Source organism: Pituophis catenifer, unplaced genomic scaffold (genome assembly GCF_029215685.1).
Source record: "Pituophis catenifer annectens isolate HBS135680 unplaced genomic scaffold, rPitCat1.0.hap2 SCAF_6, whole genome shotgun sequence".
In the NCBI taxonomy this organism is placed as follows: Eukaryota; Metazoa; Chordata; class Lepidosauria; order Squamata; family Colubridae; genus Pituophis; species Pituophis catenifer.
Window position 1 is genome coordinate 39,414,211 of NW_027256886.1, and position 16,106 is coordinate 39,430,316.

At 36.1% G+C, this 16,106-nt stretch overlaps 1 protein-coding gene across 1 annotated transcript; it reads right to left on the reverse strand.

Annotated features, from left to right (window-relative positions):
• Positions 1-1,811: 1,811 nt before the first annotated feature.
• AGXT (alanine--glyoxylate aminotransferase) lies at positions 1,812-15,552 on the reverse strand. The gene is made up of 11 exons (XM_070945856.1): positions 15,311-15,552; positions 13,353-13,545; positions 10,727-10,791; positions 10,462-10,562; positions 8,944-9,014; positions 7,632-7,716; positions 6,054-6,149; positions 4,979-5,048; positions 3,760-3,855; positions 3,097-3,225; positions 1,812-2,308 (listed from the first exon to the last, which is right to left on the reverse strand). Exons 1-11 carry the CDS (start codon positions 15,473-15,475, stop codon positions 2,201-2,203), a joined length of 1,179 nt encoding a protein of 392 aa, XP_070801957.1. The 5' UTR covers positions 15,476-15,552; the 3' UTR covers positions 1,812-2,200.
• Positions 15,553-16,106: the final 554 nt, after the last annotated feature.

Genomic DNA, 16,106 nt, shown 5'->3' on the forward strand with positions numbered 1-16,106 from the left:
GTTCCATTCTGACCCAAACATGCATGTTTCCGTGGGAAAGATAGGTACATAGAACATTTCCAGACCATTTTACACATTGCTTCTTCTTGTTGTTGAAGGATTCAAGATAGTATAACCAAGCTGTTACTGTTTGTGGCATGTGCAGTTATTTTCTGGTACATGTCAGAAAATTTTAAGAATTGTTAACAGTAAATAAATGAAAGTACAGGTACCATTGGAATTGATGTGTTTATCTTAGCAATAACACTCTAACAAGTACTGCCACTCTTTAACCCTAATGCATGCATCTTTAAACTAAGGTAAACTTCAGATTGAGATTGATTCTTGACTATTTTGTTTATTAATATGATTTTCTTGACTGCACTAGAGATGTTATTTATCAGATAGCAACACTAGCTTTGGTTAGCCATAAAAATGCTATACACCATGCATAAAATTCTAAGATGGGAATTTGAAAAGAACATCCCAGAAAAAAGTATGACAACCTGCTTCCACACTTGCAAAAAAAAACAACAACAACAACAACACCCAAATATGACTACAAACTTATTTTTTTCATGATCCATTAGCCCCACTAATTCTTCTTGAAGACTGTGCATCAAGATGGATGGTAAGTATCTTAGCTCATCTGTGTAACTGCAACCTTTGTATCTGCTTTTTGCTACTTCTACACCTAGAGAAAATGAAAGCCAAGGTTCATCAAAGAATCTTCATCACATATCAGACAGACTTGAGCGCTACAGACAATCTACAGGAATGAGTTTCTTCTTGACCTGTGGACACCCTGTTCAGTCTATCCTACTCAGCACACTACAGAGCCTTTTCTTTGGCTTGCTTCAGGGCAATATAGGATCCCAGATTTCATAAAATTTCATTCATTGAGAGAAATTGGCCCCGTGGTCAGAATGAGGTATATATTTCTTCACTGTTCTTTCTATCAACTTACATACTATTGTGTCTGTACTATCCTTTAGTAGAGATCTGTTTTCCATGAGGGAACATGGCACATTTTCTGTTCCCAGACCAGAATCCTGAGATTATGAACAGACTGCTATGTTTTTATCAGTAGCTGTTGCCATAAGAAAGGTCAAGGTGATTTAATCTTGTAATGCTGTCACTAAGAAATCTTTATGCTTGTCTTTATTTTATTTCATTTTGCTTAGTTTCTCTTTTTTGAAAATTTTAACTGGCACGTCCATTTGGTGATTTTATTGCTCTTACTGTATTTTGAGCAGGCTTCTGTGTACAGTTTGTTTTAATTTTAGTTAATTTGCTGGTCACTAATCATAAATTTCAATTTCAGTAGTTACCAAGATTTCAAGGAAAACTATGCCCTTTTATTCTTTCAAAAAATTTTGGATTTTTTTTTTTTATGTATAAGTTGATGCTGTTCAGTAAAAAACCATGTTTGATAAATGAAAAATATTCTTCGTTTGGCAGCATTTTGTTGTAATTTATATGGAATGTTATCTGATGGTAGTAAGTTTGCTGGATGCTATTTATCATAATTTTTCACCCCCAAGTTCTTTTACTTTTGAATATTTAGATACTCTTTAAAATATTTTTTTAAAAAATACTATGACAAATACCATATAGTTGTCTAGAAGAAGGAGGTGATACGGTGAATGAACTACTAAGTGATTCAGACTTAATTTGTTTTCTGAGAGTGAGTGTCTTGCTGGGCAGACAATTTCCAAGTTATCTTTTCAAGTTAATTCAATTGGTGTCACTTACTCTGTCATAATGGTGGCTTTCCATACTTATAACTTACAGCTAAAACAGGTGAATGTCAGTATTGTATGCACAACAGTTTCCAGAATTGAATAATTTACTCGAGTTTAGACGAGGCAGTGTCACAATCAGAAACAGGAAGCTATTTTAGGAAAAATAAAAGTTGGTATAGATACACCTGCATGCTATCCAAAGTGTGTATAATGTAAACTTTAGCCACTTTGCACAAGACTATACATTCGGTGAAGAAATGCAAAAGAGCAAGCCAAATCCCACGTAGTAGTTTGCATATAATTTGATTATATTAGTAAAAATTAATTGAAATGAAAACGTTTTATCTTTGTGTAAAATGTGAGCTGTGGCTACATGTATTTTTGAATTATACAATTAATAAACTTGTGCAGAAAACCTCTCCAGTACTTTGATTAATTATCTGTGCTCTCTTGAAGAATGAGAAAGTAGAAAGAACTCAGAGTTTGTTCTTGAGACAGTGCTGGAGGGCCTCTCCCATGGCATGAAGGACTCTGTCAACATTGGGTTTAGTGGAGTTGTAGCCCATCAGTCCAATGCGAAGAACCTGATGAAAAAAACCACACTGTTTCATACAGACTAAAGATTATTAGATATTTATTATTAGATAATCATCTTTGAGACTTTTTTACTTCACAGAGAAATGGTTTCAGGCAGGGGTGGGATTCAGCTGGTTTGGACCGGTTCGGGCAAACCAGATGTTAATTTTAATCTAGTTCAGTAACCCAGTTGTTGCAAGGACTGGTTGACCCCGCCTGTCCCAGGAGTCTCCATGCAGCCCATTTTGGATGCCAGGTAAGTGCAGGTCCCACACGGAGGCTCTGGGAGGGCGAAAGATGGGCCTACCCGAAGTTCAGAAACGGGCCTGTTTCCGTCCTCCAGAGGGCCTTTGGAATCGGGGGAGGCTGTTTTCGCCCTCCCGGAGCCTCAAGGAAAGCCTCCGGAGTCGGGGGAGAGCAAAAAGCTTCCCCCCCAGTGGTGCAGGGGGCTGAGTAGGTCACGCCCACCATGGCCACACCCACCCAGCAACCGGGCAGAGAACCGGTTGCTAAAATTTCTGAATCCCACCCCTGGTTTCAGGTAATATGCTTTAAGGTTCTTCATTGTTTACAGAGAAAACCTCAACTTCAGAAAGGTGGCTATATTCTAAAGAACATACCAGTTTTTCACAGACAAGATGAAATTACAGCCTTTACCCTACCATTAATGTTAAATCTTTGGGCTATATAATTCGTAATTAATTCAATCTGTTTGATACAACCTTTATTAAGCATGCTTCAAGAACCAGGAGCCACATCTATTTCACTTATTTTCTCCCCATGAGCCTGTATTTACCTTGCCTGCTGAAGGACCCAGGCCTCCAGACACCTCAATCTCATGATTTTTCATAATATATTCAGTTATTTCTTTCCAGTCATACCCCTCGGGCACAAAGATAGTGTTGACTGTTGGAAGTCTTGCATCCTTGGAAGAGAAAGAAAGCAAAAGAGCCTTTCAGGTGGTTTGGGTATTTGAATAACACTTTATCTCCATAATTTAACAGAAATTGTATAAATAGTATTAAAAGGAAATTTATTCTTTAGTTCTGGCCTTGTGCCTCTCCCACACTCATTATTTGAGAAGCCTCTTAGCAAAAGTAACCAATTATCTATTAATGAATGGATAAATTCAGAAAATTGTGTATATTTATATACTTTTGGATCAGGTTTTGCCACTATACAAAACATTATTTTCAAGATATGAAAGCAGAATAAGTATTCATACCTCCAGTATGATCTCTCCTGGCTTAAAGTCTATGTAAACAAGTGTGGGTAAAAACAGTATTGAAGGCAAGGATTTAATTCTGATTCCCTTTTTTTATTCTGTCTTTGTAGCAATCAATATTTCCTATTTGCTCAGTTATCCAAATTTACCCTAAACAGTCTTTCCCATATAAAACTTTATAATGAGTAATTAGTTTGATCCATATTCTACATTCATGATTAATTTCATTCTTACTGGTTCTTTCACAAAGAGTTTGAAACCTAACTTCTGCAGTCCTGCACAGAGGTAGAGGCTATTTTCTTTATGAAGATTCCAGGAGGTTTCTAGTCCCTGTGTAGAAAACGAAAATATTTATTTTCCTATATATAAAAAAATAAAGTTTAAGAAACCTGCAAATATATGTTATGCATTTTGTTCAGTTAAACCTCCAATCTTGGGAATGTGATGGACATAATTTTGCCTGGATTATTGTGTCATAAACAATTATAATTCTAGCCATTTTCTTTCAGAACAGCATGATTGGGAAAACAGTAGCCAAATGTGTTTTTTTGAACACATTTGTTCAAAAAAATGCAAGCACCTCTGGTCAAATTCTGTAAGTGAGCAGTAGGTAAAACAGCCTCCATAGTACAGAGTTAAGCATAACATCTTTCTACATATTTGAATACATACTTAATATTTATGTACTATTGTTTACAGACTCAAAATACCCATTCAGCCAGTACTTACCGGTAATAAAAATTTGACAGAAATAACAGCTTCCAAACATTTGCAGCATTTCCAACCCTGCCCTGATGAACCTTAACTGACCCTAAATGTTCACAAAAGAGATAGATTCTATTTTGGCAAGTCATTACCTAATATAACTGCCATATTCAGATATATAGCTTCTGGGTGTCAGTTCAAGATTTCCAGAGTCTCTCCAGCTCAACCCAGGTCGGGGATGTGAACTGGTATCACCTGCATATTTATGATACCTTATCCTGAACCAAATGATAACTTATTCCAGCAGTTTCATATAGATGTTAAATAATATGAAGGAGATGACCAAACCCTGGGGAATCCCACATTGGAACACCCAAGGGACTTGGTCACTGTGTCTTCTATAACCACCAGCTTGAACTGCCCATTTAAGTGGATTTAAGTATGTTGCTGATTTATAATGTAATACCAATGTGTGCGTGTGCGTCGGTGGGCGAACTGGTAGTGGCGGCAGCGAGAGGCTCCGCCCACCCACCTGGATGTCATCATGGATGCTCTACGCATGCATAGAAGGTTGTGCGCATGCGCAGAAGCACCGCACACGAGCAAAGCAAGCGCACATGCGTGCTCCCAATTCTGAATCGGTAGCAAAGGTAAGTGGAACCCATTACTAGTGTGTGTATAAAATAGTAAAATTTTCTTTTTTAAAACATGCTATTTTCAATATTATAAAGTGTCTGCAGCAACTAACCTTTTCTGCAAAAATTGCCAAAGCTTCTCGCAAGCAAAAGAATGTGTTAATAGGTGCAGTATGATGATATCTGTAAAAAAAAAACCCGCATATAATACATTTAGCTTATACAGAAACAAATGAACAGATTCCAGTTATAATCTTTTCTGCTGCCAGTTTTAATTTTAAAAAAAGATCAGAAATGAGAGTAGAACAATCTAAGTTAGTTAAATATATAAAGTCACAAAATATATAAAATATCAAAAACTGATATTTCCTTCTTTGTTCGTGAATTTTTTCATTAGATTTATATTCTGCCTCTCCTTCAAAATTTTGAGATTATTCACATAGCACTCTTACTTCCACTTTTCCCATGGCAATTGCCCTCTAAAGTAGGTTGGGTTGCTTGACCAAAATTCATCTTCTGTACAGAGCTTCTATAGCCATAAGAACACTCCAAGAATCATAATTTAAGAATTAAAAATTTAAAGCTGAGTCATGCAACTTGCATACTTTCAAGGCAAAACAATAAGGGAGACTGCTTTGAAAATGAGAAGAAAGGTAGGACTGAGTGATCAAAACATTTGATTGTTTACCTCTACAAAGTCATTTCCTGCATTTTCACAGATATACAAGTAGTCCTTGATTTATGACCACAATTAAGCCTAACATTTATGTTAAGCGAGACATTTGTTAAATGAGTATAGTCCCATTTTAAAACCTTTCTTGCCTTAACTGAATCTGGCTTCCCAACTGACTTTGTCAGAAGGTTGCAGAAGGTGATCACATAACCTTGGGGCACAACAATGGTCATAAATATGAACCAGTTGCGAAGCATCTGAATTTTGATCACATGATCATGGGAATGCTGCAGAGGTGATAACTGAAAAAATGGTCATAAATCACTTTTTTCACTGCCATTGTAACTGAATGATCTCTAAACGAACTATTGTAAGTCAAGGACTAACTAATCAAAATGCTGGTATTGTTTAACATTTTCTCATTTGGCAGCATAACATGAATTCCCAGACCAGTTCCAGGAAACAAGAAAGCCATTTTCTCAAGAGCGAAGTAGAAGAGTTGTATAAATGCTCACTTTCTTGGATTACCATCACAGCCCCAATATGTAGATAGCTCTTCCACATCCAAGTAAAAGGAAGTTGGCTTTGTCTTCCGAGTATGAATCTTCTTTCTGGCAAGATGAACATTTTTGATTAGCACTTCAGGAAATCCCCCTTCAAAGTGGAGCCATTGTCTATCAGTTATTTATTTTTAAATGGTTCATAGTGTATTCTTTGTGCTGAGTGGCATGGTGGCCTAGTGATGAAGATGCTCGCCTTCTGCTTGGAAGGTTGAGAGTTCAATCCTAGGTAGCGACAGATGTTTCTCTCCTAGGGCGCAAAGAAAAAATATCTGCTGCGAACTCCGCATAGGGACTTGGGCCAGTCACTATTTCTCAGCCCAGGCCACCTCCAAGGGTTGAGGTTGTGGGGAAAATAGAAGGAGAAAGGGGTGTTGGATGTGTTCAGCACCTTGAGTTATTTGTAAAAGTAATAAAGGTGGGATACAAATAAAATAAATTCTTGAGTAGACCTTGGTAATTCAGGAAGCAAAAGCTGTCTGAATATTTTAAAATGAATGAATATACTTACATCTATATGTTATGTGTGTACTTGTATGCAATACACTTTCCCAGGATGGTTTGAAGCATAGTATTATTATTCAGTGGAAGCAACCATGCAAGTTAAAGTCAGAAATTGTAGACCTGCCTGCAACTGCTAAAATGTGTGACAGTCTTGGAAACAGAATCAATGCAATCAAATAGCAGAATGTGCCTACTATACCTCCTGAGATTTTCAGATACAATATTTTGTGTACTGAGGTACTTGGTTAATTGCAATTGGTAAAATGTTTGCTTAAGGTTTACAAAAACACATGATGTTTGGACTCTCAGAGATTTAGATACTAAGACCAATGAATTTGCCATTGCCTCTTTCCTGGGGCTGAGAGACTCATGGTCTCCTAGTTTCTACCCTGATGCTGTAAACCAACCATACCCAACCCCTGAGCCGCAGACCACTACTGGACTGTTGCCTATTTGCAATTGGGCCATGTAAGTGACTGGCTGGAGTGCGTGCATGCATGTTCACAGCTCAACTTGTGCAAGCGGCAGGCCTGCAGCACTCAAGCGAGTGCCTATTGGCCCACTACTTGCACAAAGGTTGCATGTGTGTGCCAGCCTGCCACTCACATGGCCTAGTTTCCCTCTCCCCCCCCTCAGCCTGCCCGCCATGTCGCAAAGGTTGGGGAACGCTGCCTTAAACCACTACACCAAACTAGTTCTTTTTTCACAATAGGTTCTGTGTCACCATGTTGCAATAAGATATTCTGTTGTAGCATAATTCTTGTAGAATAGGTTGGACATATTGCTGTGGAAGCTGCTGATTATCTTTTATTTTTGTATTAAGCTCTGAGGAAGTTTTCTCTAGCTTTCTGCATGGTGCTGCCTTCCAGATATGTTCAGTTCTGGCATTTGTGTTTTTAATACATTTTTGTGCTCAATGGATATCAAGAAATAAATATTTTCTTGTTTCTCTTATTTAGTGTACTTATGTCTTGTCCCAGAAAGATACAGCACTTGAAAATAATATATCTCATAGACAAATCTCCTTACCTGGCTCTGTTGCTGAAAGAAATGGGAGAAGCACCAGGTGGTGCACTTAAAACTTTCTGGGAGCCAGTATACAGAATGTCAATACCTGTGCATTTAATAAGAAAATTTGTTAGGAGCTTTTTCATTTGTATCACTGTTATTAATACAGGAAATAAATTTACCATGAAAACCCTTGGTTTTTTGCTTTCTACTTTCTTTTGCCTCTACCAGCATTTTGTAGCTAATTTTAGAATTCAATGTGAAATTGATTTGTTGGAATGCTGTGTTCATTTTATATAGAGTATTATGTGGCATGCATTACTACACAAACTGGTTTAGCTATCCCATCTTTCCCACAAAGGTCTAGGAGCACTTTAAAAAATAATATAATCCCCCAGACTCTTTGAGGGGGGACACTCTTTTTGGTCTATATATGGTAGTTACTGGTATGTTTTCCCCAACCTGACAACCCTGTGTAGTATAGTCAGTAGCCATTTCGATCAATCCAGCTAGCATGATCTTTAACCATCCGTTTCCTTCACTCCCAGTGACTGAACCTCTAGGGGTTACCTGAACATTAGTTTAAGATTTACTTAGTTTTAGATTTACTTATCACTCTTTGCAAGGTATCCTGAGAAGAATCTGTATTTTGGCCCAAGGGCAACGTTTTGTTAGATTTATATCCTGCCTCTAAAAGTTCAAGGGGACTTATAGGGGGATTTTTCTTCATTTGATCCCTTTGAAGCAAATTGGCAGAAGGGAGATTGATTGCCCAGAAGTTATTCAGTAGCTAATGGTAGGTTTGTCTCTGGATCTTCCTAGTTCTATCTAGGCCAATACTTTAATAACTACATTACAGTGGTTGCAGGAAAATGCCTTATGGACCACATGATAACAGTGGGACTTCCTCATGAAGTGGACATCTTTCTCATGAAGTGGGGTTATTTGCCTTGTTAAGCAGTAGCTCCCCAATTAGAAGCAGAGGACTGGTTAGGAAATGGAAGAGCTTTGGAAACAGTTTGGGGATCTTCATGGATTTTCATATACCATCGCTATAATTTAAAATAGAATTGTCTCCTGTGATATTTCCTTTGAAACTCTTTCTGCTAGTGTTACTGCACAATTAAAAGAGTTCATGCCCAAAATATATTCTGAGCAAATTCACATTTATCCTCTAGTATGAACTTTCGCTAAAAATGATTGATCAATTAAATCTGGTTAAGAACTTTAGAAATAAAATTCAGTTCTACATTTTAGAAAAATCCAGAAATTAACGCTATAGAATAGAAACAAACGTTCATGCTGCAAGGACAGATTGCTGAATCTTGCTCACCTTGCTGATCCATAAGTATTGGAGTGCCACCTAATGATGCCACAGCATCTACCAGTAGTAAGCAATTATATCTAAAACAATGATGAAAGAATATATCAGGGATCAACTATTTTTCTACAAAGGGAGCAATATTATACGATTTTACATGATGTTGCCGGTTCCAGTTTTAAAAAATGAATTGTTTTCAATGTTTTTTAAAATGAAAGTTTGAAAACTCACAACTGAATACAGATCTGGTAGAATCTCAGCCATTTTAATTGAAAAAAAATTAAAACATTAATTTTTAGAGGCCAGCTAGTGATGCTGTAAGAGCCATATTGGTGATCTACAAATGATTATCACTGACTTTTAAATAAAAATTGGTAGAATTTAAATTATACGTTTAGCAGATTTCGTTTGGATGTGCTTCATAGTTAAATATTGGAAAGCTGTTAACTTTTGTCTCTTGAGCAATGTTGGCTGGAGGGGGCGGGGGGGCGTGTTGACTGAAACTCACTTTCCCAGGATTATTTTATTACTCATGGAAGAAAAGTTACAAGACTTCCATATTCTTCCTCCATACAGTTGAGCAACTTTGAAAAGTATACTTCTATCTGAGCAAACAGTTGCAATTTGTAACAAAAAGTAAATGGAGGAGAAAAATGAAGCATTCTCCGAATCTATCTTTCCTTGTCATAGCTTGCCTGTTTGTTGTACCATAGCTTTTGTAGTTAAAAGTAAAACTGTTCTTATTTCTATGTACTTGAGACAATCTTGTAAAAGTGAAATTTTGTCCATTTGTCATTTTGTTTACTTCCTAGAGGTACCTTTTCAGTAATAGTTTGGTAATGAAATGTCTTCAAGAAAACAACCAAGCTCAGAGAGCACCAAGGACCCCAAAACTGTCTTTCTGTGCTTTATTATTATGTTTCTCAAAGCCTTTATAATAACACAGTTATTCTTAATTAATCATATGGATGCACTATATATACAGTAAATACATCTTAAATGTCAAGCCATCTTTCCTTGTTAGGCCAGTTCACTGAAATTCAATAACAACATAAATTATCATGGTACAGGTTTTATGACCAAGAGTTTTAGAAGCTGAATTTTAAAAAGCACAAGTGCTAGCCATAAAAGAATCTGACCATTATCTCATTTGATGTATGGTTGCATTATCTTTTCTGCACATTAATATATACACTGTGTGCTGTATGTATTATTGTTTCTTTGGCTCATCTTTTTTTTTTTTTTACTATCATTTTACTATTTTACTCTCTAACTTGTAAGCTACCTTGAAGTAGCCTACAAGGCAATCAATATGCATCACTATTATACTCCTTGTAGTCCAATTTGTAGTATGATTTCTGTTTCTGTTTTATTGTCGAAGCCAAACATCTAGCTGAAATACTTTTGTTTTGAATGGCAATCATATGCAATATGTTTACAGTACCTCCCAGAATAATTTCCATCTATAGGTAGCAGCCCTATTATTTTTGTTCTAAAACCAATGGGGTTGACTTTCCTTCTTTCACTGACCTGTGACAGAGGTCTCCTAGGCCATCCAGTGGCTGAACTACTCCAGTGGATGATTCTCCATGTGTGATGAAAAATAAAAAGGGAGAATGCTGCATCAAGCCCTATGTGGCACATAAAGAGAAAAAGAAAAAAAAACATGCAAAGAAAAAAGTCAATAGCATGTTTCTGGTAAGAAGATGAATTTCTATGAGTTGTCCCTGGTACATCCAAATGGATGAATTCATTTCAATAAATAATATACTTTTGGTACTTGCCCACAACTCACCCTTTCTATTTCTTCTAAAGTAAAATATTCACCCGGAGCCTTTACCAATTGATGTACTTCAGCTCCTATAGGGAGTAAAAGATATAAGCATAATAATAATATGGAATTAAAAGCAAAGGAAGAAGCAGAAACTTTAGAAAAATATTAACGCTTAGAAAAAAAGTAAACAAAGCATGTGTTTCATATCACATAACAAAGTATTGACAAATCCCTTCATTTTATTGGAATCCATTTTATTATGAACTGAAGGAAAAAAAATTGCCTATTTATATCCCTTGAGAAATTCCAAGTTAATGAGATTGGATTTTCCTGAATAAAAAACTTTTTCTTAAACAGCGAGCTTTAGATAGGCATGCTAATGTGACAAATGAACACAAAATATTTCTTGGCAAACCTTGCAAACTTGTGCTACAATGATTTGTATGACTGGTTCAATCTACTAATTGTGTAATTCAGCCTTTGAGATTAAGAATTTGGACTGGATTAGCATTCCTGAGTAACAAGAAGACTATAATCACTTCACATTTCAGTAGAAAAGCACACCCAACTTTTAGACTCACTGTTTGCTTCGAGTCATATATTAACTTGAATACATAGCACTGGCTTGTCAAAGTCCAGCTAGATTCCATGGGACCTTTCAACATAAACTATAATTAAACATGGCATTGGGGAGGGGGAGAGCATTTAATTATTAAAATGTCTCACTGATTATTAAAAAGGCAAAAAGACTTTATTCTGAATTAAGAATAGAATAGAATTTTTTATTGGCCAAGTGTGATTGGACACACAAGGAATTTGTCTTGGTGCATATGCTCTCAGTATACATAAAGAAAAAAGGCATAGAGTCTTACAGTAATCTTAATGTTATTCCATCAAGAATTCTAATCCAATCCAAGTTCTTACTCTAAAAAATTGAATGACACAATTAGAGGATTGAATCAATAATGAAGTTTTTCAAAAATAGACTATTTCATGTGTTTCAGAGTTAAGTACTCTGATCAGCAGTTCTTCAGGGTATTAGACGGGAATCTATCTCAATTGGAATTTCACAATGATGCTTACTGGAAGCAAAGCACATATGCAGCCACTGTACCATTGAAAGTTAATAGATTTATGGTTTTCTCACTTTCTCAGATATATGGTGATAACTTAAATTTTATTACTTACTGGTATTTTATATATGAATATAATAAAATAATTGCATTGATGGATTTTATCAAATGGTATCACTGATCAAGATCCTGGCATGGAATAGGGGAGGAATTTAACTGTATGCCCTCTGCTGTGATGGTAATTCAGATTATTACATTTGTGGATCTGCATCAGAAGAAATGATCCAATTCAAGGCAATGGAAGTTTTTCTTGAACCTGTGGATTGGGCTTTTGATATGGGTCTGGACCTCCCCAAGGAACATATGATTCAGCCTATCTTTTGCATCAACATGCTGATTTGTTTGTGTTCTTTTTAAATAGCTCGTTTAAGTTGTTCATGCAAGTGGTAACTGCAAGAATGGCCTCTTGGACAGTTTGACCCTTACCTGGCCAAACCCAGTTTATTCCAAAAGAACTACAGTCTAGTTAGGGTAATACATTACAAGAAAACAATGTAATAATATACCTATTACTGATATTGTGAAGTTATTAAAATTCTCATTCTTTGTATTTCTTAAAAGTGTTATGGCTTATCCAAGTGTAATGTAAATTATATTTCATTACACTTGGATAGTTGAAATTAGATGTGAAATTTGTTTTTGCTTTATATACATACGATTTACAGTATTGCTGTTTGTGCTTCATGTGTGCCACCCTATAATCTTTAATCCCAGATTTCCCCAACTATAAAGGAGACGTAGCCCAGTGTATCTACAAGACAAAGCTGGGGAAACCTGTTTTAGTGTATGGATTTTTGTGCCACAATAAATCTCTTACGAATTACTCTGACATTGTATGGGTCCATACATACATAGTAAGCCATTATTTGTTTTAACCATGGTTTACTGAATAAGTCATTATTACCTGTTCCATTCTTAAAATAATCATAAAGTAAAAAAATAAAAGAAATAATTTAACAAATTAATAAAATAATGAATCATTTATAACTTAATCAACTAATCATGCCTTTTAATGAAGAAATGCTCAGCTCCATCCATACCTTTATGCTCCCCTTAATGTGATTTATATGGGACTAATGCAGCAACAACTTGTTGGATGTACCTTGTTTCCCTGAAAATAAGATCCTGTCTTATATTTCTTTTGAACCCTGAAATAAGTGCTTGGCCTTATTGCCACGCACTCAAAAGTCTGATTGGGTTTATTATCAGGGGTGTCTTATTTTGGGGGAAACAGGGTAGTGAGATTGTAAAAACATAAATTGACATCATGGTACACATCAGAGACACAGAAGGATTTTTCACAGAATGGCTGTGACTAGAAGTATGCTCAAAGTAAATGGGGATTTAAGATTGCAGCCTAAATTGCTGTAATGGTTGTTCTCTGAAATGCAGCCATTTGGCATCTGAGAGTAAATTATATGGTTCAATAGAAAAATGGAAAGAAATGTCAGTTTACATCTAGCAGTAAAGAAGCTGGCTATTAAATATATAACAAGAGGCTCCCAAGTTCATACCAAGTCTGCTTGCAATGTCGGTTGCTCGTTCTCCCCAAATTCCATTCACAGCTACTAAGACTTTGTCTCCCTGTTCCACCAAATTCAGGAAGGCGGCTTCCATTGCACAGTGGCCTGTGCCACTGATAGCCAGTGTGAGAGGGTTCTGTGTCTGGAATATATACTGGATTCCCACCTTGATATCATCCATTATCTGAGAGGAAAAAAAAGTAATAAGCTTTCTCCCCTCAGAGATAGTTTAATGTATTTACATCTGAGAGTAACATGCATAGGAGAAACTAACTAATATTGTTATATCAACTAAAAGGTATTTGTTTTAAACATACTTTGCTTTAAGGAAAAAAAGTCAATAGGTAGAAGAAACTGAACTGTCGTCAAAATGTCTCTGAAATTAATAATCCTACAACAACTTTCTCCATTCTAGTGCCATGTGACTCTGTGGAAAATTGAACCAATACAGCTTATTTTCTCTTTAAGATTTATACCATCTCCCATCTTAAAGCACAACTCTGGATGGCTTACAACAATTATACTGTGTTTCCAAGGAATTTTGTTAACAGTTATATTTTCCCCCTTTCCCCCTTTATCCTGACAGAACAAATAGGTTTTATGTTCAGCTGCTTTAAAACCTAAAATATTCCCTTAAGGTTAGGGTTTGTGCTCCTGTATAGCTGCAATGAAAGTGATATGACCAATGATGCAAAGATGACTCAGCCTTGTTTTACTGATACAAGTTTTTATAATTTTTCTGATCATTGATCAGATCAGACATACTGTAGAACAAAGAGGTTGAAATAATTCTGAAATTGTGCTGATAAATTTCTCTAGACTTGAGCCATTTAGCAACTAGGTTCCAGGATGAGACGGTAGAAAAAGAGGCTAGAAAAGCTGAGATACAATATAATGATGCAAGTTGCAACCAGATGTTAAGTCTTATTCTTCACTCTGTATTTCTTTTCATCAAATAGCCTATTGGTTGTTCTCTTTTTACAATAAGCAGTAATTCTGTTTTACTATGAGAGGTAATAACAAATGTTAGAATTCAATCAAAGTTGCAATTATAGTATGGAAGAAGGTGCCTGATGATTTAAGATTACATGGGATTACATTTCAGGAGACATCAATACAAAACATATCAACAACACATCATCCATAAAAAGATTATATCCAGATTATCTGAGAGATTATAGATTTTTAACTTGAATTGTACAACCCTTCCCAGGCAACAGAACTGAAAGGGATTTTTTTTTTTCACTGACATATGGAAGAATGAAGATTACAAGATCTCAGCAGCAGTTTTTGAATCTATTTAAAGAGCTGTTTTTCCTGAAGATTTGTAAACTGTTACTCAGAATATCCAAATTAAACAAAATCATATGAGGCTGTTCTCAATAAAGCTCTGAAAAATTATCAAAAATTTCATTTTAAAAACTCCACCTGTTTTATTTGCCATTAGCTGGTTTTTGGCTTAATCAATACAATAAATAAAATGTAATTTTATTTACATTTTAATTTTTAATTTAATTTACATTTTTACATACAGGGCCTGGTGGCTCAGCAGACTGATAGCATTGTGATTAACACCAGCTGTCTGCAATTACTAGAAGTTCGAATCTCACCAGGCTCAAGGTTGACTCAGCCTTCCATCCTTTCTAAGGTAAGTAAATTGAGGACCCAGTTTGTGGGGGCAATAAGCTGACTTTGTATAAATATACAAAAGTATGAAGGCTATTGCTTAATGCATTGTAAGCCGCCCTGAGTCTCCGGAGAAGGGCGGCATATAAATCAAATTTTAAAAAAATAATTAAGAGCATATGAGCTTTATTAAAATAAAAATCAATTTAATATTGAGTAAATAAACATATCTCAGTGTGGTATCTCTAGGTTACAAAGCAGTGACTAGAAATTGATGGAGGAATCCTGCTGATCTTAGGAGAAGTTGGAAGTATAGTCCTTACCTGAATCAGCTCTTTGTGTAGGTGTCCTATGAGCTGCCGGCTACCTGCAGACAAGACCCGTGGAGGAGAATTGGAAGGCCCAGGTCCTAGTAATAATCTGTCTGGGACAGACAGTGGCTGTAGTAGAGATGCAGGAGGAGACATCCAAAGTCTTTGAGAAGACATGGTACAGAATCTCTTAGTTACAACCACGGGCAGCCGAACACGACACCAACCTATTGCCTGCTGCACTAGGAACAAACTGCCCATCACTGACCTTAAATAGAAGGGTTATTAGAGTCAAGCAAAATAAACAAATCTTAGATAAATGTTGCAGCACTCCCTTTTCTCTAGTCTCCTGAAAAATCTTCCAGTACCTCAATGAGTATTGAGTCTCTTTTGTTCTGTCAGTCCTCTTCAGATTCCTGTTAATATATATAGTAAATTCAGTTCAGAAACAGCAACACATTGACAACCTACTCCTGCCCTTCTGTTTTCTCCAGACAGGTCTGTTTAGGCTTCTCTGGCCTGAGAATTCTGCACCTGTTAAGAGCTGGAAAATTAAATATCATGCAAACGTATTTCTGCTTCTGATATTTTTTGTGGTTCTTTGGGTAACATAGCAAAGAACTTATTTGTCTACCCTACTTAGACATTGCTTCCTTTACAGTCAGTGAAAGGTATAACTACTGGATCATTCTGCTGTTTCTGACTATGGTTTAAATCCCTGAACCCAAAATAAAGCCAATGGAATTTTAAATATTTTTTTTTCCTTTGGTCTCCCTTAAGGGATCTTCTGTTAATTGTTTGCCAGAAG

What these genes read in the sequence shown, in the direction of transcription:
- AGXT (XM_070945856.1), bottom strand. Translation starts at nt 15,475, where the DNA reads ATGTCTTCTCAAAGACTTTGGATGTCTCCTCCTGCATCTCTACTACAG. An exon ending in CGACATTGCAAGCAGACTTG is followed by an intron (nt 10,792 to 13,352) that starts GTATGAACTTGG and finishes TACTCCCTATAG; the next exon opens with GAGCTGAAGTACATCAATTG. An exon ending in CTAGGAGACCTCTGTCACAG is followed by an intron (nt 9,015 to 10,461) that starts GTCAGTGAAAGA and finishes TCATTGTTTTAG; the next exon opens with ATATAATTGCTTACTACTGG.